At 58.5% G+C, this 24,750-nt stretch overlaps 2 protein-coding genes across 5 annotated transcripts in view; one reads left to right on the top strand and one right to left on the bottom strand.

Moving 5' to 3' along the window:
- The window catches only part of MOV10L1 (Mov10 like RISC complex RNA helicase 1), a 70,772-nt gene extending 69,278 nt beyond the window's left edge, over positions 1–1,494 (bottom strand). Inside the window, exons 1-2 of the mRNA XM_034643699.1 lie at positions 1,350–1,494; positions 23–218 (exon numbers count right to left, since the gene is read on the bottom strand). Of these exons, the coding sequence (XP_034499590.1) occupies positions 23–218; positions 1,350–1,494 (341 nt within the window). The remainder of the gene's footprint in view (positions 1–22; positions 219–1,349) is intronic.
- An 867-nt stretch (positions 1,495–2,361) lies between these two features.
- On the top strand, positions 2,362–24,019 carry MLC1 (modulator of VRAC current 1). 4 transcript variants are annotated; one of them, XM_002917244.4, is made up of 12 exons: positions 2,819–3,183; positions 3,463–3,768; positions 5,064–5,153; positions 6,212–6,265; positions 7,341–7,442; positions 12,927–13,025; positions 13,430–13,501; positions 14,329–14,445; positions 16,692–16,748; positions 17,342–17,464; positions 20,888–21,040; positions 22,142–24,017. In XM_002917244.4, the coding sequence occupies exons 2-12, from the start codon at positions 3,589–3,591 to the stop codon at positions 22,214–22,216; spliced, it is 1,122 nt and encodes a 373-aa protein (XP_002917290.1). In that variant the 5' UTR covers positions 2,819–3,183; positions 3,463–3,588; the 3' UTR covers positions 22,217–24,017. The 4 variants fall into 4 exon arrangements, with proteins under 4 accessions (XP_019653072.1, XP_002917290.1, XP_019653071.1 ...); XM_019797512.2 differs by having other exon boundaries at positions 3,179–3,290; XM_019797513.2 differs by lacking the exon at positions 14,329–14,445 and having other exon boundaries at positions 2,362–3,183; positions 22,142–24,019.
- The last annotated feature ends 731 nt before the right edge of the window (positions 24,020–24,750 follow it).

Genomic DNA, 24,750 nt, shown 5'->3' with positions numbered 1-24,750 from the left:
GGCTTGCGCCTGCGCTTCACACCCTTGGCCAATGGGCTCGCGGCACGCGCCGCGGCCGTTAGCAGCTGGTGGTTGGCGGTTGGCGACCGTTAGCATGCCGCCCAGTGAGAAGAGGTGCTGGTGGGTGAGACGCCGTGCTGGGCGCGTGATGTCGCACTGTGGGCGGGGCCTCGTGCAGGTGGGCGTCCTGTGTCCGTTGTGCGCGGTCCGTCGATTCGCTGGGAGGAGCGCAGCGGGGAGGTTCCGCGGCTGCTGCGCGGGGAGCTCGCGTCGGGCCCGGGCTGGCATCTGTGCGCTGCCCGAGGCGCCCCACTGTCCCTGGCGTGTCCCTGTTCCTTGCCTGCCGCCTGCGGGGCCCGCTGTGCGGACCGTCGGGCGCAGAACCCCCGCCGCCTCTGTGCTCCAGCCGCAGGGTTCTCAGTTCTCGCCATCTTTTCAAAACCACCTCTTCACTGATTTTTCTCTCTTCTTTCCTGCCTTTATCTTGTTGTCGTGGGATCTGCGCTTTCCCAGCTCCTTAAGGTGAGAACTAGGTGCGTTTTCTCGGAGCTCGGACCAGCTGCCTCCTGCACAGCCCTTATCACTTTTGTGGACCCGCGCGATCCTCTTCATTTACACAGACGGGAAATAAACGCGTACATACTTGCGGATTTCCTGGGCATTTGGGTTAATTCCTAATTTGATTTCCTCCTGGTCGGAGACTGCAGTGTAGACGAGCCCTCCCATCCGTGTCAGTGTGCGGAGCAGTGGACATGGCGCCTTCACGCGCTCTGCCCGCCAGGGCCCCCCGGGGTCGGTGTGACCGCCCTCGGTAGCTCCAAGGGCAGCCTGAGTCTCGGTCATCCGTCTGTGCAGTGTCATTATGATGCCCTTGGAGAGCTGCGAAGGTTGTCCTTCCCCCACATCTCGGAAGCCCAACGAAGTTCGCATCTCAGACTGGTGCTATGAACGCACCCGGGAGTGGGGAAGGTCCCAGCGTTTTCCCGGGTTGAGGGGGAACCAGGTGCCCAAGGCAGACGCTGTTGACCCTGGTCTCCCTTCCTGTCAGGGCGGGAAGGAGAGTCTTGGACAGCAAGGGTGGTTTGCAGCTGGATGGACACTCCATGAGACTGTTCCCTGTATCTACTAGCCCTGCATTCTGGGCTTTTCAACTCGGCTTTTCAGCTGGTCCATGTGGATGCCCAACAGACCTGGCAGCCTCCTCCAAGTCCGCTGAGACACTTTGCACCTGCTCTGCTCACACGGAAGCCTTCCGGGCACCCGAACTCCTGGCCCTGTCACATCACGTCGTCCTCACTGTGCATCACGTGGGTGCTTCCAAATCCATCCAGAACCTGCTCACTGCTCACCACGTCTGTGCTCCACCACGGTCCCAGCCAGCAGCTGCTCTCCCCCGCTGCCCCTCGGCCTGCCCTGTACCCAGCTGCCGGCTGCTCCTATGTCCAGAGCCTTCCCGAGGGTCCGCCCCAGAGTCAAAGCCAAGGCCGTGTCCATGCCCACAGGGGCCTCATCCCTCGTATGAGTGCTATGCCCATCGTCCTCCAGCCTGGCCACCTCAGGACCTTTGCACGTGGCACCTCTGTTCCCGCTCTCTGTGAGACTCCTCTCCTTGCCTTGTGTGTGTCGCCTCTTTCTCAGTGAGGCCTGCCCTGCCTCCCCCCGACTTACTTTCTGTCCAGAGCATCCTATTGATTTTGTGTGCTCCTGGGCAGCCATTAGAATGTAAACTCTGCGTGGGAAGGACTGTGGTCTGCTCTGTTCACTCTGTAAATATTTGCTGAATGGCAGTGAAAATGTTAAAACTCGAGTGGGATCTCAGCAGGCAGAACAGGGAGGAAGGGCACTTTAGGAACAATAGTTTGTGTGAAAAGCAGGATTTGCTCTGGAAACTGGTATTGGCAAAGAAACAAGGAAGCACTTCTCAAGCGACCATGACTCCAGAGCCTCGAGGAGTTTGTGCCACAGTTTCTGATTCAAGGCAGACTGTTTGTATTCTTTCATATGGAGCAACCTTGGAAGGGCTCAGGGATGGTGAAATCTGCTTGACTTTTTCTTCAAATGAAAGCACAAAGGATTCGATCTGGTCAGACCTATTCCTACTAATTCAGTTATTCAGAAGACAGGAAGGGGCACCTGGGTGGCTCCATCAGTGAAGCCTCAGACTCATTTTCAGCTTGGGTCGGGATCTCGGGGTCGTGGGATCGAGTTCCGCGTCGGGCTCCACACTCAGCTCAGCGTTTGCTGGACATTGGCTCTCTCTCTCTGCCCCTACCCCCCCATCTCTCACCAAAAAACAAAACAAACAAAAAGACAGTCAAGAAGTTTGGGAGATTTTTCAGTCTGTTCAAAATCCCTTCTTGACTTCCCAGGTTGTAGTTCGTGAGAATTCTCATCTTTGCTTGGTGGATACACTAAGACAAGGGAGCGTCCATTCTTCAAAACCAACGCCCTGCTTAAGCTTTATGTGGACTCGCAGTTTGAGGAGCTGGCTTTCCAGAACGCTTTGATTTGAGCCATTTTATGGTTCCCATGTCCACAAAGAATCCGTCGCTGTAACTGTCAGGGCGCCAGTGTCTCCGGGAAAAGTATACTCCCATCCTTTTTCTTTGCTCAGTGAGCAGAAATAAAAGCCCCAGCGGGAGTGCGGGGTGGCCCATGGGAACCAGCGAGTCATAGTTCCAAGCAGGTCAAGGGTTGCGCCAGCCGCGTTGAATGCGCCAGTGTGTGCGTGCCCTCGTGAAGGGGGTCTTCCTCTGGGGCCACGGAGGGTGAGTTCAGCCGCCCAAGGGGGTGTATTACAAGGGTTGTGAATACAAAGTAACTTGTTTCAAGCCCCCACCCTGCCCGGATTCTGCGCTCGATCGCGGCTCGGGGAGGCTACTCTGCTGTGAGGCCCACTGTGGCACCGAGACAGGCCGCCACCTGCCGCGCTGAGCGCACTTGGGTCGGAGCACCGCTCTAGCCTGTGGTTACACAACCGCCCCAGAAGCTGAGCGCCACACTCTCTCGTCTCATTGAAATTCGGGAAGCAGCGCTCCTTGCCCTGGCTCCAGGGCGGCCTTGCCGGGCTTTTGTTCCTCTGTAAATAGCCGTGGCTGGAAGCCCAAAACCAGCGGACTGGGTAGCAGCAGCCCCTTGCCCAGAGACCTGCGCTCCCGGGCCCGAAGCCGCCGGAGACCGGAGGTAAGCGAGCAGGTCCACGGCTCCGCGTGTGCGCCGTCTGTGCTCTCGTGCTCAGATCCTACCATGGGCGGCTTAGCGTGCTTTGATCCGAGCACTGTGTGCGACTGGTAATGAGGCGGAGCTCGGGGGTACAGGTGCAGGTGTGGGTGCTGGGGGGTCCCACGTCACCAAGGCACTGTTGTACTGGGAGTGGAATTACGTGCTTCTTGTTTTCTTCAGATTCACACCATTTTGGTATGGATGATATTTATTTTGCTGAAAACAACTTCCTTTAACTAGACTCGTTTCAGAGTGGTCCCAAAGACAGTTTTGTTGCCGGTGCATACGTGGCAGCCGAGGGGACCCCAGAGCCACAAGTGCCACTGTCCTGTGGCCTCTGATGCCAGTGTGTGCGGCCTGAGCACCATGACGCGGGATGAGCAGTGCAGGGAGGAGCTCGGCTACGACCGGATGCCCGCCCTGGAGCGGGGACGGCCGGACACCGGGAGCTACACCCCCGACGCCAAACCCAGTGACCTCCAGCTGGCCACGAGGCTGCCCCCGTGCTTCAGTCACAAGACGTGGGTCCTCTCCGTGTTGATGGGGGTGAGTAGCTCCTCGCCAGAACCGGGAAGGCATCATCCACCGCGAGCCGTCCCCTGGGAGTGCGTGCGGCCCGGGAGAGTGAGGCCCTGGGGCTGCTCCTGCTTCTGGGGAGCCTCGCGGGCGCTCTGGATTCAGTTCGTGAACGTCTACCATGGAAGCGCTGCTGGCCTTGGGGCTGTGGCTGCTCCGTGCTCCACCAGGCTTGGGACCGCCCAGGACCCCGGCTGCCCCTCTGCAGGCTCGTGCGTTGTGCCCTGGGGGTCAGGGGTTGCCCTGCACAGATGGGAGGAGGGGCTGTGATCTGAGTGCAGACCTCTGGCAGACTGGGGAGTGGGTCAGGGTTTCCGAGGTGGGAAGCGAGGGGCTGGAGCAAAAGGAAACCCCGGGGCTGGAGGGACAGGGCCAGCAGAATTCAGGCCTGCAGTCAGGGACGTTTCCCTTCAGACATGCTTGGGTGGGCCCCTGATCACTGAAGGAGTCATTTCAGCCAACAGCAGCTTTGCCTGGGGCTGGGCCACGGGACACACCTCTCTTCGGGCCGGACCCCAGGGCTCGGTGTGGCCTGGGCTGAGAGTTAGGGTCCCGGCGGGGACCTCCCCCTACACTGGGCTTCCCCAGGCCACCCTTCCCCTGAGACTGGACCCCCCATCCGCTGGGGTGCAGAGGAAACCCCTCCTCCCTGCTCCCGGGTCCCTGGACTCTGCGCACTGCCCGCTGCCACCTGTGGCCAAGGCGCGTAACCTTGCTCATCCCCGCCTCACGTAGGTGCGTATCGTGGTCTCCCTTGTTCCCCAGGCCCCTGGACCCCCGTGCTCCCATCACAGTGGGGCATGCACGACCCCTGGCCCAGAACTAGAGTCTCACCCTTGGCAGCGTTTCCATCTCTCAGGCCTGACGTGAGGCCTGGGTGCCCCTCACAGCTGGGAAGCCCTTGGCCCTGCAGCCCCTGACCGAGCGGTCATTTCCTGGCCGTCCACTTGGATTAGCTTTGCAGAGAACGTGGGACGGAGTTGTTTCCCAGCCTCTGAGACTGGCCCTAAGGGTGGGGATGCTAAGGTCCTGAAATTGTACAGGCTGGGGTGAGGGTGTGTTCTGGGGAGAAGTGCCAGACCCTCAGTCCCACCCTGTGGGGGAGAGGGGGCTGTGGCCATTCTAAAGGGGGGAGTCAGGTATGGCGGGATCTAGGCGTCCACGTTGGCATCGTGCAGACCGTTGTAGTCAGAGAACTCATCGTTGAGCTGCGTGATGTTCCAGCGTGCCCGTGTTGTCACCTAAACTGTGCTGCTGTTTTGCAGAGCTGTCTGCTTGTGACTTCGGGGTTTTCGCTCTATCTGGGAAACGTGTTTCCCTCTGAAATGGATTACTTACGATGTGCTGCAGGGTCGGTAAGCATCGTTCCTCGGTCGCACCTTCCAATACCGAGATCTGAGGTTGTGCGTTCGAGTTCTATGCTCTGAGATTTGCCTGTTGCTGTCACTTGCTCCCCTTCTGACCTTAGTTTCAAGGAGGATGTGATGCATGCCCGAGTGTCACACTGCAGATTCCCAGGTGGGAAATGGCACTTGGGTTTCTAGCAGCTGCGTGCCGCTTCGGGCTGGCCTGTGAGCTGGCAGGGTGCCCGGTCTCTGCTCTCTTAGGACAAAACTCTTTGAAAGAATTTGACCCATCCCCTGCCGTTCTCTCTGTAGCCTTCTAGGTGGCCCTTTGCCACCACTGGAGTGACCTTTCTTGGGGGTCGCAGTGACGTCTGGCCCAGATGCTCCCAGGCAGCACTGACCTAGGCTGGACATTTCAGCAAAATCCTTGGTGGTGCCCTTCACCCTCAGAAGTGACAGGCTGGGGAGACAAGCCACGTGCTCCCACCAGTTCCCCCTCCACCCTTGCAGGCTCTGTCCCCGTGGCTCATGGGGTCTGTGAGGGTCCTGGTGCCCTGAGGGGCAACACGTGGCGTGGACCACGACACCCAGGCTGGTGCCCTTCCCTCCACCTCCCCACTGCCCTGACACCGCACGCTTTCCCTCTTCCTCGTCCCCCACTTCTGTGGGGATCAACTGCGAGGTCTCCGACAAGAACCTCCTCGGGGCTCTGGGACCTGAACATTTCCACTTCTCCACACAGGGATGCGCTTCCCTTTTGGGGTAATTCTGAAGCTAAGACTAACTCTCGTGCAGTCGGTAGAGGTGACAGTCCGGCTTCTGAGTGTGTTCAGCGAGAATAGCTTTCATTATCTGTCCCTTTCATCTCTTCACAAAAATTAAACTTTTTCTAGAACAAATCATTTGGACAGGCGTGAGACCTTCCACCGCTGGCAGCACCCCTGTGCCTGCAGACGGGCGGCCCTCGTGTGGCCGACAGGTGGTGGGTCCTTCCGGGAGCGTAGGCACTGCAGGCAGGGACGCCAGGCGACTCGCCGCTGGCTCACGGAGCTCTGGTTTCTTTTCAGTGCCTTCCCTCAGCAATCGTGAGCTTCGCGGTTTCACGGAGAAACATCAGTGCGGTGAGTCTCCGTGCGGCCTCTGCGGGTGTCGCTGCCGTGGCGCGGCTCGCAGCTGTCGGGGAGCCTCTGAGGGTGGGACGCACCGGGCCATGGGCTGGGGGAGCAGGCGCTGGCCACCTGCGGGGCTGACGGGCACCCACCCATGTGTGTGCGTGCGTGCGTGTGTGTGCATGTGTGTGCCTTTGTGCATGCATGTTTGTGCACATGTGTGTGCATGTGTTTGTGTGTGTGCACGCATGTGTGTGTGCGTGCGTACGTGTGTGCCTGTGTGCGTGCATGTTTGTGCACACATGTGTGTTTGTGCGTGTGCACGCGTGTGTGTGCATGCACATGTGTGCCTGTGTGCATGTTTGTGCACACATGTGTGTTTTGTGTGTTTATGCGTGTGCNGTGTGCGTGCGTACGTGTGTGCCTGTGTGCGTGCATGTTTGTGCACACATGTGTGTTTGTGCGTGTGCACGCATGTGTGTGTGTGCATGCACATGTGTGCCTGTGTGCATGTTTGTGCACACGTGTGTTTTGTGTGTTTATGTGTGTGCGCGCGCGTGCGTGTGTACATGTGTGTGCCTTGTGCGTGCATGTTTGTGCACACATGTGTGTTTGTGCGTGTGTTTGTGTGTGTGCACGCATGTGTGTGTGCATGCGTGCGTGTGCGTGTTTCTGCCTCCACTGCCAGCAGCCCCTCTGCCCCCCACAAGGGCTTCCTGTACCCTCCCCCCACCCCGAGGGGCTGCAGGCCATCCTCCCTGACTAGTTGGGTTTTTTTTGAAGATTGATTTATTTATTTTAGGGGAGAGAGAGTGGGAGCACGGGGTGGGAGGGGCAGAGGGAGAGCGGATCTCAAGCCAACTCCTGCTGAGTGTGGAGCTCATCCCATGACCCTGAGATCATGACTTGAGCTGAAGTCGAGAGTCAGATGCTCTCCTGACTGAGCCACCCAGGCGGCCCCCCCGCCCCGGCTCATTCTTATGTGTCATATTCGTGGGTTTTTTAATTAATGACTTGGAATTTGGATCAACGATACCTTTATTTTTTTAGTTATGCAGAAAACAGTGACCCCCGTCTTGTTTTCCAGATCCCCAACTTTCAGATCCTGTTTGTGTCCACGTTCGCCATCACCACGACGTGCTTAATCTGGTTTGGGTGCAAACTGGTCGTGAACCCCTCAGCAATAGACGTGAGTCCCGGGTGGGGCCGTGGGGTCTCCTGCTGCTGCAGGCGCCGCATGGGAGCTCTGGTCCCCCTGAGTCTGGGCCTGAGAGGGTGCTGCCGCCGGGCTGGGAAAGCGCGGAGGTCACACAGCGCACGCGCATCCTCGCTCTGGAGTCCAGCGAGTTTTGAGCATTTTATTTATGGTTTTGAGAATGGTCTTTGCTTGATTATTGCGTTGATTCCACTGGATGGCTTTGTTGATGACATCGTGAGCGTCTCTTTTATAACCTATTTCATCACACCTGTGAGGCTGTTGATTGGAAGGTGCAGTGTTACTTTGTGCACCGCGCAGAACAGTGGAACCTTCCCGTTTAAGCAGTGATGCCAGAAGAGAAGAGTCTCCTACCAAAGAGGGCTCCTCAGAGACCTCAAAAAACAAACAAAAAAGCCTTCTTTTACGGGAAATGTTGAACTCCCTTTCTTCAAGGTCAGGAAGAGGATGGGGTGGCCCTGAGGAAGTGTCGGCCAGGCCCCTGAGGCAAGGGACACTCCTGTCTCCTGTATCTGCCAACGAGGGGATTCCTGCTGACCTGACCTACATTCAGCCCATGTAGCAAGGTTGCTGGGCGTGAAAATCAGTTACAACAATTGTGCCAGCAAGAGAACGCTTTGGGACAGTGATTTACATACAGAAATCATTTCACAGAGGTAAATGTGACGTTCCTGGGAATCAATCAGAAGGTTCGTGAGGCTGATTTGTAGAGAATCATAAAGTGTTACTGAGAACTAGGGCATCTTCATCAGATCAGTCCTGCCAGGTGCACGTGGGGCACCTCTCGATGGTGGCAGGACCCAGCACGTATAATGACCCAGGGCCAGGGATGGCAGCCCCCTCAACAACAGCTGGGGGCTCACCCCACAGCCAGGAATTCTTAAACAGCCGTCCCAAGAAGGCAGGGGAGCTCCCGCTGCCCAGTGCATCTCGGAGCAGCCCCACATGTGCAGACCACAGCCCTGGCCTTGGAACACGCTGGTCAGGGCAGACGCAGGAGCTCACACTGTAAGGGGGACCCTCCCAGGGTACGTGGGGAGCTCCCCCGCAGATCCACAGGCGAAGGTTCGGGGTGCCAGGAGGCTGCCTCAGCACTCACCGAGGAGGAAAGCACAGTGCCCCGGGCGGCTGGAGGCACTCTCAGGCTCACCGTGGTTAGAAGTCAGTGGAAGCCACAGGGAGATGCCATTTCCAGCATCATGTGGGCAGAAGCCATGGAAAACAGAAGGTGCCCCACTCCCATCCGGGGCGATTCTCACACCCTTTGGAAACAGTCTGGCGTCTGCACACCCTGGGGAGACACATGTGCACTCGGCCGGAAACTATGGCTCCAGCAGCCCTGGATATGGTGCCAAAAGCCCCAACCCTACATGGGTGCTCTGGGGTCCACTGCCTAGGACAGTGCCCCCAAACACACAGAATGGGTGAGTGAAGGCGGAGAGCCCCACGCCACCCAGCCTTCTTGAGAGTGGCCCGTGGCTGCAGCGCCGCCTCTCCTGGACCTGGAACTCCAGTCTCCACCCCACTCAGGCCACGGTACAGGAATCCACGGGTAACCAGGCCCTTGAGGGTTCCCAGCACATGAAGGTCGAGCCACAGCATGTTGAAAGTACTGTTCGTGGCACCAAGGACACGAGGCTCTAACGCCTGAGCCGCCATGTCTGGGGATGTGTGTGCATGCGCACACACATGCACACATGCATGCACACACTCGGGAATAGAAAGCCGCGTTGCGACATGACTCCGGGGCTCCCACACGCCTCCTCCCTGGGGCGAGCCCATCGTGACATCCCCACGTGGTGTGTGCGGGAGAGCTCGTCTGTTCCCCCGTCCCCTGCCCAGCTCCCTGTGAGTGCGCGTGTCCACAGTGGAGGCCTCGGTCTCCCCAGCATTCTTCGGGGGTGGGTCCAGGTGGCTCGGTCCGGTGCCCGCTGCCATGAGCGGGCCCACGTGGACGCATTTCCGCAGGGTCTCCTACACCAAGGACTGCGCTCTGCCTGCACCCAGCTCTCGCCCTCCCAGCCTGCTCAGGCTTCTCCGACCCCACAGGCTTCCCTGCGTTTGGCATCTCCAACGTTCTGCTGTGTCCCGGGGGGACCCCGGTGGCAGCTGCTTGTTACTTCCCTTCCCCTTGTCTCATCCCTGACGCCCCTGAGCACCTGCTTCTCTACTGCTCCCTCCTGAGCTGAGCTTCCTGCCCCCACAGCTGCCCGGTTGCGCCCTCGGCCCCTCTGTAAATTGTCGTGTCCATGACTTGCGGCCTGTCCTGTCTGTTCCTGGGTCACACCACATGCGCGGCCTAACAGCCTATGTGGTCTCTCCACATATTCAGATCATCTTCTGTGTCCTCTCTTAGGGCCCCAATGTGCTGTGTATTCTTGGTCAAGTAATCCCTACATCATTAATAGATTTTTTTTTAAAGATTTTATTTATTTACGTGACAGAGAGACAGCCAGCGAGAGAAGGAACACAGCAGGGGAGAGGGAGAGGAAGAAGCAGGCTCCCAGCAGAGGAGCCCGATGTGGGACTCAATCCCCAGAACGCCGGGATCACGCCCTGAGCCGAAGGCAGACGCTTAACGACTGCGCTACCCAGGCGCCCCTCATTAATAGATTTTGAGGCTAGTAGGGTGTCTTATTTTTTAAAAGATATTTTCAAATGGATTATTGGAGTACAGAAATGGGGATTGATTAATTTTTTTTTATTTTGAAATATTTTAAGACTTAAAATAATTTGCACAAATAGTAGGAGAGTTCCAGGGCGCCCTCCCCAGCTTCCCCGAGCAACAGCGTCCCAAGTAATCAACCGGGAGAGTGCCCCTCGCTGCTGAATATTCACTTAGGTGAATGTTCAAACTGTACCAGTGTTTAAATAAAAAGGGTATTTTGTCAATTGACTTCATGTCTGGAAACTTTGCTGAGCTCTCATTCTTCACGGTTTTTGTGGGCTGTGCACGTGAGCACGTCATCCGCGAGCATCCCCTCCCGCCTGCTGGCTCTTTCTTTCCGTGTAGCTGTGGTGGGTCTCCAGCACGGCGGGAAACAGTGGGGCGTCTCTGTCTTTTTCCTGACCCCACATGAGTTACAGCCAAAGAGTCTCTGTTGTATCTTTGATGTGTAACTTTCGCCAAGTTGATAATGTTCTCTTCACGTGCTGGTTTACCATGAGACTTTCATTTTGAAAGTACAAATAGGTGTTGAAGTTGAGCAGTTTGTTTTTGCATGTGTAAGATGATCTTTCCTCGCTTAGTTTATTGGATGGATAGATTTTTCTGGTGTTGAGCCTGTCTTTCCTGGAATACACCTGCCCTGACGACAGCAGCGTTACTGTAGATACCATGACGGGGTGACTAGCTGGTACCGTGTTTAGGATTTCTGCATCACCTGTGAGAAGGGCCTACGCGTCCCTCTTACGCTGGCCCAGAAAGTAAACCAGGCAGCACTGATCTCTTCCAAGTTTAGGAACGACGGGATAGAGCGAACTTCCTGAAGGTCGGGTAGAACGTGGCTGTAAGGTTGTCTCCACCCGGACCTGTTGCCAAGGGAGGACGTCGTTATTAGTATCCAAGTTCTGTTTCTTCTTGTGCCAAAGTTTGTTTTTTTCCTTTTTATAAAAAATTTCTCCATATCATGCAGTTTTTCAAAATTATTAGCATGCAGTAGCTTGTAATATTGCTCACTATTTTATGTGTGCTCTCTGTAATTTCTCCTTTTCCTTCCAGAATTTCATTCGAGTCTTCACTGTATCTACCTTATCAATCTTGTCAACCTTATCAACCAGCTCTTGCCTTGGTGGGTTGGTGGTTGCTGTTCTCTCTTTCCCGGTCGCCGTCATTCCCCTGCTTCCCGTGTCTCCAGGCTGCTTCTGGGTTGGCCGGTGGGGGGATCGGTGTGCTGTATCCGTGGGGAGCTGGCAGCCCCGCTCACCCGGGTGTGTCTGCGCCGGCTCTGAGCTCTGGCTTAGCTGCGTCCCGGATTCGACACGTAGCGTTTCATCCTTGTTTGTCTCTAGGTGTTTGCACATCTCCCTTCCTGCCCCTCCAGGCCCAGTTCCCGCGCACGGCCTCCCTGTCCGTCTGTGCTGGGAAGGCGGCACGTGTGCCTGCGCGAGATGGAGATTGGATGTTAGAGAGTGCTTAGTGTGTCCATTCCCCGGCTCTGAGCCCTCCGGGCTGTGGTGGGTTGGGGGCTGGGTCCTGTCTCACGGCCCCTCCCTCCCTCCCCGGGGCCTCAGGGGTTGCTGCCAGCCTGGTAGGGCTCCCGACGTCCCAGTTCCTCTGGTTAACCTTCCTCCAGTGCCTGCTCGTGGCTGCCCCTGCGTTTCTTGCCAGGACCCTGATGAAACAAACCTATGAGATTATTTTTTAAGGTCTTTCATTTGCTGTTGTTTTCTGTGTTATTGTTACGGTCAGAACACGCAGTCTGTAGTGTAGATTCTTCGGAATTTACCAAGGCTTATCTTGTGGCTCAACAGATGGTCAGTTTTTGTTAGCGTTCCACCAAGCACTATAAAAGAACAAACGTTCTCTGTTTTATTTTCCATGTAGGATTCTGTAGATCAAACATATTAATTTCATTTGGTTTTAAATGTAGGTTTTATTACCACTCAGGTCTGGTGAGGCCCACGACCGGGAGACAGCCGCCAGATAGCTTATCGCTGACAGCCCACAAGAGGAGGGAGCATGCCATGCCCAGGCTGGGGACCACTGGGGGAAGCACCAGGAGGCGGGGCGGGGGAGGGGGACGAGGGCAGGAGCCCTTCCTGTGGTTTCCGCAGGAAGGAACGGACAAGGCAGGTGGACAGGCTTAGGACTGGCCTGCGTGAACACCATCCATGGGCTCTGGGGCTTCCCTGGTTGTCGGGCACCTGCCCTGGGTGGTGGGAGCAGGTGAGGGAGGCCCCGAGGGTGGGAGCCCCACAGAGGGGGTGGTGGGGCAGTGGGTCGGGGTCCGGGTGGGCTGGTTTGCATATCCTACAGTTAAATTAACTTTTTTTTTTTTTAACATTTTGTGCTATGATTATTAACAGAGGGATAGGTTCCTGTAATTGCCAACACAGTCAAGATATGGAACAGTTCTGTCACCCCCCAAGGCCCTGGTCTCTTCAGTTTTTGGCAATTAAGCATAGAGCTGTGTAAAGGCTCGCAGGTTTTGATATGAACCTAAGTTTTCGTATCTTTAAACACCCAGGAGGGGCAAACGTACTAAGGAAGCGTTGGATCGGGTCGGCAGACTACAGCTCAATGGCCAAATCCAGCGTTTGAGCTAAGAATGGTTTGAAGAGAGAGAGAGTCAGAGTCAGAGGTGGCGTGTGGCCCAGTGCCTAGCTTCTGGCCCTGACAGGAAAAGCGGCTTGGAGCTTTGAACAGACTTCCAAACCTGCCCGTGGGATCGTCTACATTTACAGAATGAAAGTGAAGAGATCCAGTTTTATGGACATATGTGTTCTCTTTTGCAGATAAATTTTAATCTGATTCTGCTCCTTCTGTTGGAGCTTTTCATGGCGGCCACGGTGATCATCTCAGCACGGTCGAGCGAGGCTTACTGTAGGCAGAAGGTGGGTCCAGGCCTGGGCTGCGCAGGGCACACAGCAGACACCCCAGAGCGGGGGTCCGCGGGAGGGTAGGCTGCCCCAGGGTGCCCCCATGCAGCCCCACGTCTCCAGGGAGTCACAAGGCTCATGGCCTCAGGGAGTCAAAGTGGAAGAGGCAACATGACCTCCCCATTATGTGACTCTGGTCCAGTACTAGTGCCCCAGCGTTTCCATGGAGAGACCGAGTCTGTTGCAAGTGTCACCTTGAAAACCGGGATTGCAGGAATTAATCCCATTTCCACAGGCAGGGAGAACATCTGAGCTCAGAGCACGGCTAGCCGGTGCCGAGAGTGGGGGGCGGCTCCCCTGGGGTGCACCCCCAGCACCTGCGAAGTCACAACCAGGCCAGACGTGTTGTTTCCTTCCAGGGTCCTGTGTCGGAAAGCACCAGCATCTTGTATGAAGTGGCGTTTCCTGCCCGGGTCCTGAAATCCTATTCAGTAAGATGGACTTTGCTTTCTGCCTGGTATTTTACTTTGCGTGGGTAGGTCCGCGGTGACACAGAGTCCTGAATGACCCCTGCTGTCCCGGGGAGTCCTTAAATTCATCGCTCTTCCTCTCAGAAGGGTCCCTGGTGGAAGGGTAGGTGACGGGGCCGCCCTCTCTGGTTACTTGTGTTTCCGGACTTGTGTGTTTCCCGCCTGTTCTGATAGCCCTTCTGCTCTGAGCACGGTGTTTATCGTTTCTGTTCGTGGCTCTGCAGCTTTTTGCTGGGCTTTTGGAGTTTGGGTCACTAGACACGGTCAAGTTTCCTTCTCTCATCACTTAGCGACTCTGCCTTTGCTGCCGGCTTTGGCCATCAAGTCTGTGTGGACGGGATCAGCTGCACGGCTCTCTCTCGGTTGGCCCCGCGGGCTGTGTCTTTCTGCCCCGACGCTCAGCTCCGCTTGTGTTTGGGGGTGCTTCTGTCAGCAGCCTGGGACTGCAGTCCCTTCTGTGGCCTCGTGGACGTAGTCCCTCACGTGTGGCCCACGTCACTGCACTGCCACGTTTATACTGAGTTTTGCTCTGTTTTCTAGCTGCTTTGCCTTCTGCTGCCTTTGAATTGGTGGGAGCGTCGTCCTTCCTTATGCTTTTTTCCTTTTCCCACTAATTTTGCGTTGGAAACCATGCATTTTTCCATGTGCTCTTAGAGGTTGTGCTCAGCATTTCACCACGCGGGCTCCTTTACCCTGAGCTCTTACAACAGTCTCTTCACGCCCCTGCCTGCCTGCCGCACTGGAGACGCTCTCACTGGGTGACACGCCTGCGTGCTCTGCCCCCCCAGGTCATCGAGGTGATTGCTGGCGTCTCTGCTGTCCTGGGTGGGGTCATCGCTCTGAATGTGGATGACGCTGTCTCGGGGCCACACCTCTCAGTGACATTCTTTTGGATCTTAGTGGCCGTGAGTACACCCTGGTGGCCTCACAGTCTCATGACCAATTCTAACGTTGCTCACAGAAGTGAATGTTGCTCAGGGTTCAAGTGAAATGCCCAGCGTCTCCCATTCGCGGCCACAGGCAGCCTTGGCCAGTGTGGGCTCCTCGCCGCCGTGGGGAGCACTGAAGATCAATCCCGCACACCCAAAGTCCCACAGTCATGGGACAGGCCCTGCGATCCCGGGCGTGGTCACCCCAGGGCTGCTCTGCAGCATCCCTGGGTCACAAGGGACGCCTGCAGGAGGGGCTGGTTTGTCCCATCCTGCTGTCCAGAGCCACCCTGTGTGAGTGGACAGGACACAGTGAGCACTCCTGGCCTTGTCGCGTGCTCTGCTTCCTGATGCTGCCCCGACAGCTTGCGCATTCAGCTGCGGGAAGGCGGGGACTGGCGTCTCCTCTGGATGCCGGGGCTGGACTCTTGCTGCGTCCCAGGGGTCAGAGTGACACCGCGGGTACTCGTGCCCAACCTCACCGAGCCCTGGGAGCGATGGCCAAGGTGCTCCCCAAGGACTGGAGCCTGGGGAGAGAGAGCAGGTGGGGAGGACGTGGATGGAGCCAGGCAGCCGGCTGCTGGCTGCCGGTGCACAGGTGGGGCTTGCATAGAAGAGAACGTGCCTCAGTGGGTGCCCCGGGCCACGAGTGCGGCTGCGTGAGTAACCTCGGAGGTGACGGAGCACATCCTCGAGTCATTGAGCACAGATACCTAACACTCCCCTCACGCTGGTGGTGAGAAGAGACTCTCCTGAGCAGCCCCGTTGACCTGCTTGGTGACCACGCGCTCAGAGGATGTGGCTGTCGCCCCCAGACCAGCCTCCCTGGGCCGTCTCTCTGCAGATGCCCCCCCTTCACTCCCCAGAGGTGGAAGAACTGGCGAGGGGCTGGGGGGACAGGAGGGCGTGGAGAGGAAGGGTTACGGGGGTGGGGTTTTCCCTGGTGGGGAGGAGTGGTCTGGGGACAGTGGGAGAGGCCAAGGTCATAGACCAGGCAGGGTTCCAGGGCTCAGGGCCTGGCTGAGAGCCTGTCCCTGCAGCGTCCCTGGGCCGGGTGTGTGTGTGTGAACAGCCCACGGCCACAGGCCACTTTCCTGCCCATCCAGGGCCTGGGGCTGGAGGAACCACCCAGTAAACCTGATCCCTGCTGTTGGCTTGTTGGGGCCACAGAGTCTCTTTCCAACTGGCTGCTCCACACCACAGTCCCCCCTCTGCCTCCAGCCAGAGAGCCTTTCGGAATACCTTCGCCCCCACGCTCCTTAGAGGGAGCCGACCCGCTGGCCCGGCCCTCCCACCTCTGCAGCCATGCCCACACCCTGTGGCTCCCCTTTCATGGCCACAGCAACACCTTCAGAGAGCTGCTCCGCTCTCAGTCGTCCCGCTGCAGAGCCTGCCTGTGTCCCGCTCACCCTCAAGCCAGAGCCCTACACCAGTGCAGACACCGTCCCAGGGCCCAGGGGTCCGAGCCATTGCCACCCAGGCCATGGTCACTTCCTTTCCTGTGTGGGCGTGTGGCTGGGTAACTGGAGCTTGGACACATTTGGGGCTGCGGGCTCAGCGGACTCAGCGGGCCCGGCACTGGGACCCTCAGGGAGGATTTGTCTTCCTGCCGTGCTTCCCTCTGCCGGGATTGCGTGACCGGGACGGCGTGAGAGTAAATCAGTGCCTTCGAGCAAGAAGCAGCAGATGTGTGTCAATTACACAGGGGCAGGGGTGCCTGTGCAGTGGGGGAGAGTCAGCATGGTGGGGGTCCTGGGGCTCCCTGAGTCGACCCAGCCGAGGCCAGGCTGCTGCGCTCTTCAGAAATGCCTGCGTCTATCGACGGAGGACGAGGGTCTCTGGTCAAGGAGGCTCATAAATGCAAAGCAGGGTCCCGATTGCGTCCCGAGCCAGGAACAGAGAACACCTGGGATGGGACATGACTGGGCGTCGGGAGCAGTACTGACACAGGCAGCGCCGTGCACCTGTGTGGAATTCCCGCTGGGGAGCTGGTTGAGGGTGGTCCCGGAGAACGTCTTCCTCTCAGCCACGGAGCGATTCTGGGGCATGCGGGCTATCCTGGGGCGGCTTCTCCAGCTTCTCCGCAGCCTCGGAGAGGCCACCCCGCTCCCCCTGACCCGTCCTGGCCCCACCCTACCCAGGGATGCGCCTCTGGAAACAGGAGAGCACATCCGGAGCTGACCTCAGCCACCCCCTCTGACGCCGTGTTTCTTTCCTCCTAGTGCTTTCCGAGTGCCATTGCCAGTCACGTCACAGCCGAGTGTCCCAGCAAGTGTCTGGTAAGTGTGGCCCTGTCCCCAGGTGCCCCGCCTCCTTCTCGGGGCCGCCACATGACGGGCTCTCTGAACTGGGCTGAGGGGCTGAGCAGGGCAGGCCTGGTGAGTGTCGTGCGGCTCCGAGGGCAGACTGTCTGTGGAAACAGGTGGAGTCAGGAGAGAGTGCTGGGTCTCCGCAAAGGCAGGAGGACGCTGGCCCGCCAGCCTCAGCCTGCATCCCGGCGTCCTGTCAGGTGGTCCGCTGTCTCACAGGGACAGCTGCTAAATTCGGGCCCCAACACCCCGCGCTCGTCCTTTGCAGCACCCGCGGGAGGCCCAGACCTTCCGGGCATCGTTGTCCGACGGGCAAGGGGCGAGGGCAGCCGGGAGAGGCCATCTGCATGCGAGTCACTCTGCCAACAGTGTGGGTGGTTGTGCAGAGGTTGGGGGGACTCGCGTGACACAAGCCGTGCTTGGAGTTCACTGGAGACCCAGCGCAGGGCCTCACGGGAGCTTCAGGCAGAGCCCGGAGGCAGATGCCGACCCGCTCCATGCAGGCCGCGGCTTCCCGGCCCCGGCGCGCTGGCTGAGCCGTGCTCGCACCTGCTTCCCGTCAGGTGGAGGTGCTGATTGCCATCTGCAGCCTCGCGTCCCCGCTGCTGTTCACCGCCTCTGGGTACCTGTCGTTCAGCATCATGAGGGTCCTGGAGATCTTCAGAGATTACCCGCCCGCCATCAAGGTAGGAGTTCTGGGCAGACGTGGTGTTGCGGCCCCCGGGGCTGCGTGCAAGGCGTCTCCCGGGACGGGGGCCGGACCTGCTCCCGCGTGTGATGGCCAGGTGTCTGTGCACCGGCTCTGATGCCCAGGCCGCCCTAGCCCTGTTCCACACAGGCTGCCTCCTTTTCTAAGTTTGGGCCGTTCTGCCTGGTCTCGGTGGCCCCACAACCCGCCTGGACACCCCTTCTTCATGGCGCTCTTGGGGCTTCTTAGCCCTTCTTGCTTCCAGTCTCTCTCAACCCGCTACTGCTCTAGGCGTGTGACGACCTTGTTGGAACCGTGCTGGGTTATAGGTAAGTTGGAGGAGACTTGAGGGCCTGGCGCACACGGACATGCCTGTACTAGGACTTTCCAGAGTCTGCGCGCGGGCACAGACACACGCACCAGGCTTACTGCTTAGATGCCTTGCTTCCAGATGTTTATGATGGGAAATTTCAAATATACGAAAAACGGGAAGAATCCTGCAGTAAACACCAAGATTCCCCAGCAGTTTCCACGTTGTCTGTACACGTGTGTTCACACCGGCGGTTGGCAGCACCCACGCACGCGTGTCATTTCTCGGGAACAGCTGAAAGGGGCTGTCGGCTGTCGGACAACGGGAGCCTTCCCCATAAATACCTAGGCATTTCCAAGGGGGCTGCTTCCGACACACAGCCCCATGCCGTGGCGCCTTCAGGCAGCGTGCGTGGGCCGTGCCAGGAGTGTGCCTCGCGGCTGAAGCTTTCTGAGCAGGGCTCGGCTGAGGGCCACAGCTTGCCCTCGGGTCTCGATTCAGCACAGTCCCCGCCTCTTCCCCCGTGACACTGACGTTCTGGAGTCCAGGTCAAGTGTCTGGGAGAGGGTCCCACGTGTGGATCTGCTTCCTGTGATGCCGGTGGGAGTGTGGTCAGGAGCACGTGCTGTCACCTCCCTCCTGGTTTGGCAGCGGCTGCCGGAGTGCTCGGGCCGGGGGTGGGGTTCTTGCAGGAGAGAACTAACCATGACCGCGGTGTGAGCTGGGCACCTGCGGATGCCCCGTCCGGCATCTTGGGTGGGCTTGGCCCTGGCTGCTGGCCTTGCCTGAGCTGTTGTTTTACACTGAGGAGGGAGGAAAGTGGCGGATGCCCGGCTCTCGTGCCCCCGTCCCCGGTGAGCTGGCATGCGGTGTGACGGGTGGTGCCCTTTCCTCCTGAGCGCCACTGAGGGCTCAGGGATTTCATTATTTTACGGTGCTGCAGCCATTTCTCTCCGGTGCCCGAGCTGGCCCAGCCATGGCCGGAGGGAGCAGCTGCCGGCCCCCGGCTTGCAAGCACCTCGTCCTGCCGCCACCTGGACGTGCCCAGGCCTCTTCAGAGGGGACCGTGCACAGAAGTCAGGATCTGGGGGCTGTGTGCCCTCGTTCACGCAGGGGCGTCATAGCTTCTAAGCCTCTTCCTTGGACAGAGCTGAGGAATGTAGATTTTAAAGATCCTGAGTTTGTATTTCCAATTCAAAATTTATGTACTTGGGTTTTTTTAACTTGTGTTATTTATATTCATATCCCTTTCCTCTTACCCCAAACTCTTGATTCCTGATAACACAGAACGTAGTGACTCTCGTATAACACACGTAAGGTGTTCCCAGCCCTCCGGCGCGTCCCCCCGGCAGCACCCCTGCGGGGAAGGTGCACGGCCTCCTCGTACCCGCTTAGGAGGTGATGGGTCTGTGACGAAGCTGGCCCCTTTCTGGGCATGGTGCTACTGTAGGTCTGCCACGTGCTCAGATTTCATCTTCTCTGTCCTGTTCCTCAGTACCCGGGGGAGCTCTCCTGTGTCCTTCACACGAGCACACGCTGCCATCACGTAGGCCCCAGCCGGGTCCCGGGGCGGAGACAGGCTGCTCCCAGCTACCCGCTGTCAGGAACAGCTCCTCAGTGCACAGGGGGTTCCGAGTCTGGCTGGTGCGTCGTTAGGACGGTTAGCTCGGGACTGAGGGGTCGGAGGGGGGACACGTCTGTAGTTTGGTTAGAAGGTGACGAGTCCCCCTCACAGGAGGTCCCTCCCAGCGCTGGCCTTCTTCGCAGCCTGGCACGGAGGCCTGTCCACGGGCGAGGCGACAAGCCCGGTGTGCTGCCGTGGGCGTGTCTCTGGACACGAGTGCTGGGGGCCCTTGGACTGTGCCTGGTGGTGCTGGCGTGTCCTTCCCGGTGGAGTCGGCTTATGGCTTGCCCGCTTTCCAGGGGCTTTGAGCTCAGCCAGTATCTGGGAGATCAGTGCCCTGCAGCACAGGGTCCAGATGGGGGTCTCCACGTGGCAGCTGTGGTTTTTGTTTGTTTGTTTCGTGTAGTTAAGTTTGTCAGTATCTTCCTTCAGCACTTCTGGATTTTCCATTGCAATGAGAAAGGCTAGTGCTTGTGTCCGGCGGGACTTTACCCTGGACCTTTCCTCTGGACGGCTTCAGACACCATTGGCTGGAACGCCCCCTTCTCCGCCCTGATCACAGCTGAGCTTCTGTCCCTGTCGGAGCCCATTTCTGCACCTGACGGTCTCACATGTCTGTCTGGTGCCGCCCTGTTCCCGTCATGGAAGTTTGGCGACCGGCCTCACCATCTGGCCAGCTACTTGCCTGACTACTGACCACTGCTCCTCAGGGTTACCTCTCTTTTGTTGCGTGTTTGTCTTTCTGTGTGCGTTTTAGAATCAAGTTGCCTGGCTCCAGAAAGCACCTTCTTATTTAAAAACAGGGCTTGTGGTTAAATTTATACATTAGCTTGAGGAGAGGTGTTTCCACAGGGACGTGGTACGGAGCTGGGGTTTGTGCTAACATCTGGTTGCTTTGCGTCTCTGCCAAAGGTCACCTGTGGGTGGGAGGGCTGGGGGCTCCCTGGGACGCTTTGCTTGCCAAGGCTCCCCCTGCCTCCCATCACCCCTGCTGGACGGTCCTCAGACCTCTTCCCTCCAGCCACCGCCAGGCTCAGCTCTGGGAGAATCCGTTGATGGCGTCTGTATGCCGCTGCCCAGGGACCCCAGAGCAGACGGCTTCTCCCCACGTGGACTCCCTCTGTGTCGCCACACATGGCTCTATTGGTGGTTGTTTCGGGGCATGGGAGACTTGGCGGTGAGCCCCGGGGCTACTCAAGGGCTTAGCTGCCTGTGGGCCATATTTATGTTATCTGTCAAACCCAGGACAAGAGAACCTAGAGCAGAATCGACTTCCTCGACTCCCAGTCATGAGACAGAAATCCTAGCGCAGAAGTGCACGTACCTGGCATCGAGTCACCCCAGCTCACCTGGGTACTCCCTCCCGGAGGGCTCCCCGGGCCCAGCGCGGCCCGCAGCGCCTCCCTTGGCTGGAGGGAGCGGCCTTCCCCATGCGGTGGCTGAGAAGCCCGGGCAGGCGCGCCGCTCACCTCCCTGTTTCTCGCCAGCAATCCTACGACGTGCTTCATCTGCTGCTCATGCTGGAGCTGCTCCTGCAGGCTGGCCTCAACACGGGCACCGTCATCCAGTGCGTGAGCTTCAAGCTGGGCGCGTCCTGGGGTGCCGCACCCACCGGCCAGCAGGAGCGCCCCGCGGGGGAGGTGAGTGGCCTCGGGCACGGTGACCGCCGGTGCTCGTGGGGTGGCCCTACACACAGATCCATTCCTGGAAAGATACCGTGGCCTGAACGCCTTCAGTTTTACTCATACACACGTGGACAGGAAGTTGCTCAGGGTCCACACAGGTCACGGAAGTTCCTTCCCTGGCTGCCTTTGGGGGCACCACCCAGCCCCTACAGGTTGGCAGCAGTGACCTCTGGCCGGTAGGCTCCAGAGAGTCATGCCAGCCCCTCTGCCAGGCTCAAGGCCACCTGGACAATACTCTGTCCCCCCCCCCATAGCTGGAAGGCTGGGGGTCAGTGTGCTGCCCACCAGCTGCCCCCCCAGAGGTGTTTACCCTGTGGACTGGGAGGCCCTGGTGCTGCAGCGTCCTCCAGGGCCTTTGTGTGCGCGTGTCTGTGCTCCTGCCGTCACCCCTGCTCAGCAACCCCGGCCTTCTCCATCTTGTCCTGCACTTTCCTGCACTGACATCTGCAGACGATGTCCTCTCCTTGTTTTTTCCGGTGAACGCTGGTCTCCCACAGGACGGCGTTGTGAGACCCACTGGTTCTGGGTGGGGACACCGATGGGCAGAGTCTGGTGAATGAGAGCTCCCACCAGGTTCGAGAGGCTCAGGGGCCTGGCCGCTGGCCTCCCTGTTCCTGTCTGGTGACTTCGGCCTCAAGCGTTCTCCTTCCCTGGCTGTCACGCCCCTTCTCTGTGGGGGTGCCGGTCCCCCGCCCCCAGGAAGAGCTTGGAGGCCCTCACCTGCCCCGTTTATTCCTGCACCGTGGTGTCTGTCCTTGCCCTGTCAGGGAGTAGTTATTGAGCACCTACTGTATGCAGATGCTTGTCTCCTCGGCTGTCAGGCAGACACTCATGGCGGCCTCCCGCCCCGCCCCAGAGCCCACCCCTGCCCAGGCTGTGTTCCTGCAGGTGACGTGGGACGTGGAGCAGCAGGGGTGCCTGTGTCCCCTCCCAGGTCTGGGGCTGTTTCCCATGCTGTCTCAGGCTGAGAACAGCTCTCAAGTTAGCAGCTTTCCTACCTGCCTGGTGCCGCACGGGGGGCCCAGGAAAAATAACACTCTGCCTGTTTGGCCACAGGTGCCCAGAAGCCCCCTGAAGGAGTTCGACAAGGAGAAAGCGTGGAGGGCTGTCGTGGTGCAGATGGCCCAGTGAGCGCGGGGCGGGGAGGCCAAGGCGAGAGCAGGGCCCCACCTGGCTCGCTGTCCGCTAGCTACTGCTGTCTAACTTGCCCTTCACCTCTGTCCAGGTCAGGCTGCAAGCTGGAGTTTTCATGTCTTAGAGTAGTATAATTCTCAGGTAGGCAGTGTGGACTATTTTGTGCTTATCAGTCAGTCGGGTCCTGGGCCCTGGGGTGCCATGTTGTGAGGCCTGCCGGCGAGGCCCGGCGTGCGGAGCCAGACCCTCCAGGCTGATAACGCAGCCTCGGATGTGGGGCCAGCACCTGTGTGCTCCTCCAGCACCTGGCCAGCTTCCCTGGTCCGTTGTTGAACAGATAAGCATATGCCTGTGCGCAGCCCCACGTGGGTCTTACGGACTTCGGGGTTTGTCTTCGAGATGTGCCTGGACCAGAGCCCAGCCCGCCAGCAGCCCCTCATGCCCAGGGCCGTGGGTGCAGGGCAGCCCCCACACCCACAGCTGTCCCTCTGCATGACCCGGTCCTTCCAGAAGGACCCTGCTTGCTCCATGGCACTCCTGCCTATGTCACGCCTGCTGTGCAGAGACCCGAATCGGCAGTGGAGGTCTGCATTTGCGCCAGGTGCTTTCCAGCTCCTGAGCCCTTTGTCAACACCAACACTAAGCATGACCCTAGCCACTGCCATGGCCCAGTATTCTTTGGGGTGGGGCCACGTACAAGGCTTTGAAAACTTGGGCCCCATTCCGGTCTCACTGGCCTTGGTGATGTGGGTGTGGTGGGTCCCCTCCCTCCTGTCACGGGTTCTGGCTCCACTCCCATTACCATGCTCAAAATACCAGACAGATGGCCCTGGAACCCTCACGGGGTCCTCTCTGTGCGGTCTCCTCCAGCCCAGTCCATTTCTTAACCTCACTCACCTGAGGTCGGGCCCAGGCTCCATCTGTCACTGCCCCCCTGCCTGACAGCAGAGACAGTGTGGGTGTGAGAACATTTGCTTCAGTTAAAATCATGTCCCCACATTAGTTTGTGTGCCTCCTCCTCGTCCCCTGAGTGTACCTGGAATTTCTGGAAGCACACTTAGCTCTTCCCTGTTGACATGGGTGCTGATAAACCCCCGTGAGCTGGGAGCACCTCCGAAAGTGTTCCGGGAGCTGTCCTGGGGCCCATGCTTTCCCTCACAAGACTGCCCACGGCTTCTTGGCATAGAAGGAGCGAGACAGCGCTCTGCTCGGTGGGGAGGTGTTTGTGTTCACGCCTCCCGAGCAGAAGTACCTCATGGTAGCTTGTGAGTGAGGACTGTCTGGGGCTGGCCGGGTGTGGACCAGGGGGGTGGATTCCAGGATCCTCCCTGGTATCTCGTTTGGGTGCACAAGTGACTGGGGGCCGGTGTTTACCAGCATTCACAATGAGCTGGGTCACTTTCAAACAGGAGGAAAGCAGATGAAACACGGGGGAGTGGACTGTCCTCTGAATGGCAGTGATGGCTCTCCTGCACGCACACATGCACGCAGCCCCCCCACCCCAGCCCGGCCACAGCCCAGGTCCCCTCCCCTTGCTGCGGCCTCCAGGCCAGGAGGCTGGGGGGTCTGCTCAGGAGCCTGGGACGGGAGCCACAGAAACAGCACAGACCATGCTGACATTGTGCTGGGTGTCCAGAAAGTCTGAGTCTTAGCGTGGGAATTAGATGCCTGGGGGCTTAACACTGGCTTGTACTTTATTTCAGAGAGAGCTTGAGAAATCCAGGCAAATGGGGTTTTAACAATTTGTAATTCTGTCCATTTTCATTTTTGTCTGGTGTAGTTTAGTGTTTCCTGAACAATAAATGCTAATATGTAAATGTGGCCTCTTTTATTTTGGGGTCTCTCAGGGATCTCTTTGCCCAGGTTCTGGGGGAAAAAAAAAATGAGAGGTAAAGCATAGGCGAGCTGGTGGAGGTGAGGGCCATCCTTTATTTTGTGATGTTATGTGAGGCCATGAGAAGGTGGGGATGGTGAGCACCTGTCCTTTCTAGTGAAGACTAGAGAGGGGCACAAAGACCCCTCCCCACCCAGGGGAACTGCCCACCCCCACTGCCCACAGCTAATGCAGAGTGAGAGCAGAACCTCACTTTTGGGTTATCTTGGGAAGTTAAGTGCAAAATAAAGATGATTTAAAACCAAGTAAAGATAATAGGTTAGGTTTCCGAAATCTGTTGGGAGCAAAGGCATTAATAGGATGGGTGTGTCTTTCCTACTCCCCCCTCCCCCCACAAAGAGGCAGGGAAGTAAAAGGACGCAAAGGGCTGGGGGACTTTGGCTGGCGTGGGGCCCTGGGTGCACCTGGAACTCGCTGGGCGGCGGCACAGGCCCCAATGAAATACCCTGCAGACACCAAGGCCACCTCAGGTTCCTCCGCGGGACGGGAAAGCTGCCCCACTCGGCCTGATTGCCCACGGCCCACGAGAGGACATCCAGTGCGCAGTCCCCGCCCGGCATCGCCACCCCAGGGACTGCGCTCTCCGTCTCTGCTCCTCCAGCCTGGCCTGGGGGGGGGGGGCACGGGGGGGGGGGGG

This window comes from Ailuropoda melanoleuca, chromosome 15 (genome assembly GCF_002007445.2).
Source record: "Ailuropoda melanoleuca isolate Jingjing chromosome 15, ASM200744v2, whole genome shotgun sequence".
Taxonomy (NCBI): domain Eukaryota; kingdom Metazoa; phylum Chordata; class Mammalia; order Carnivora; family Ursidae; genus Ailuropoda; species Ailuropoda melanoleuca.
Note: the sequence above shows the minus strand (reverse complement) of the source record. Positions and strands in the feature narration are given on the sequence as shown.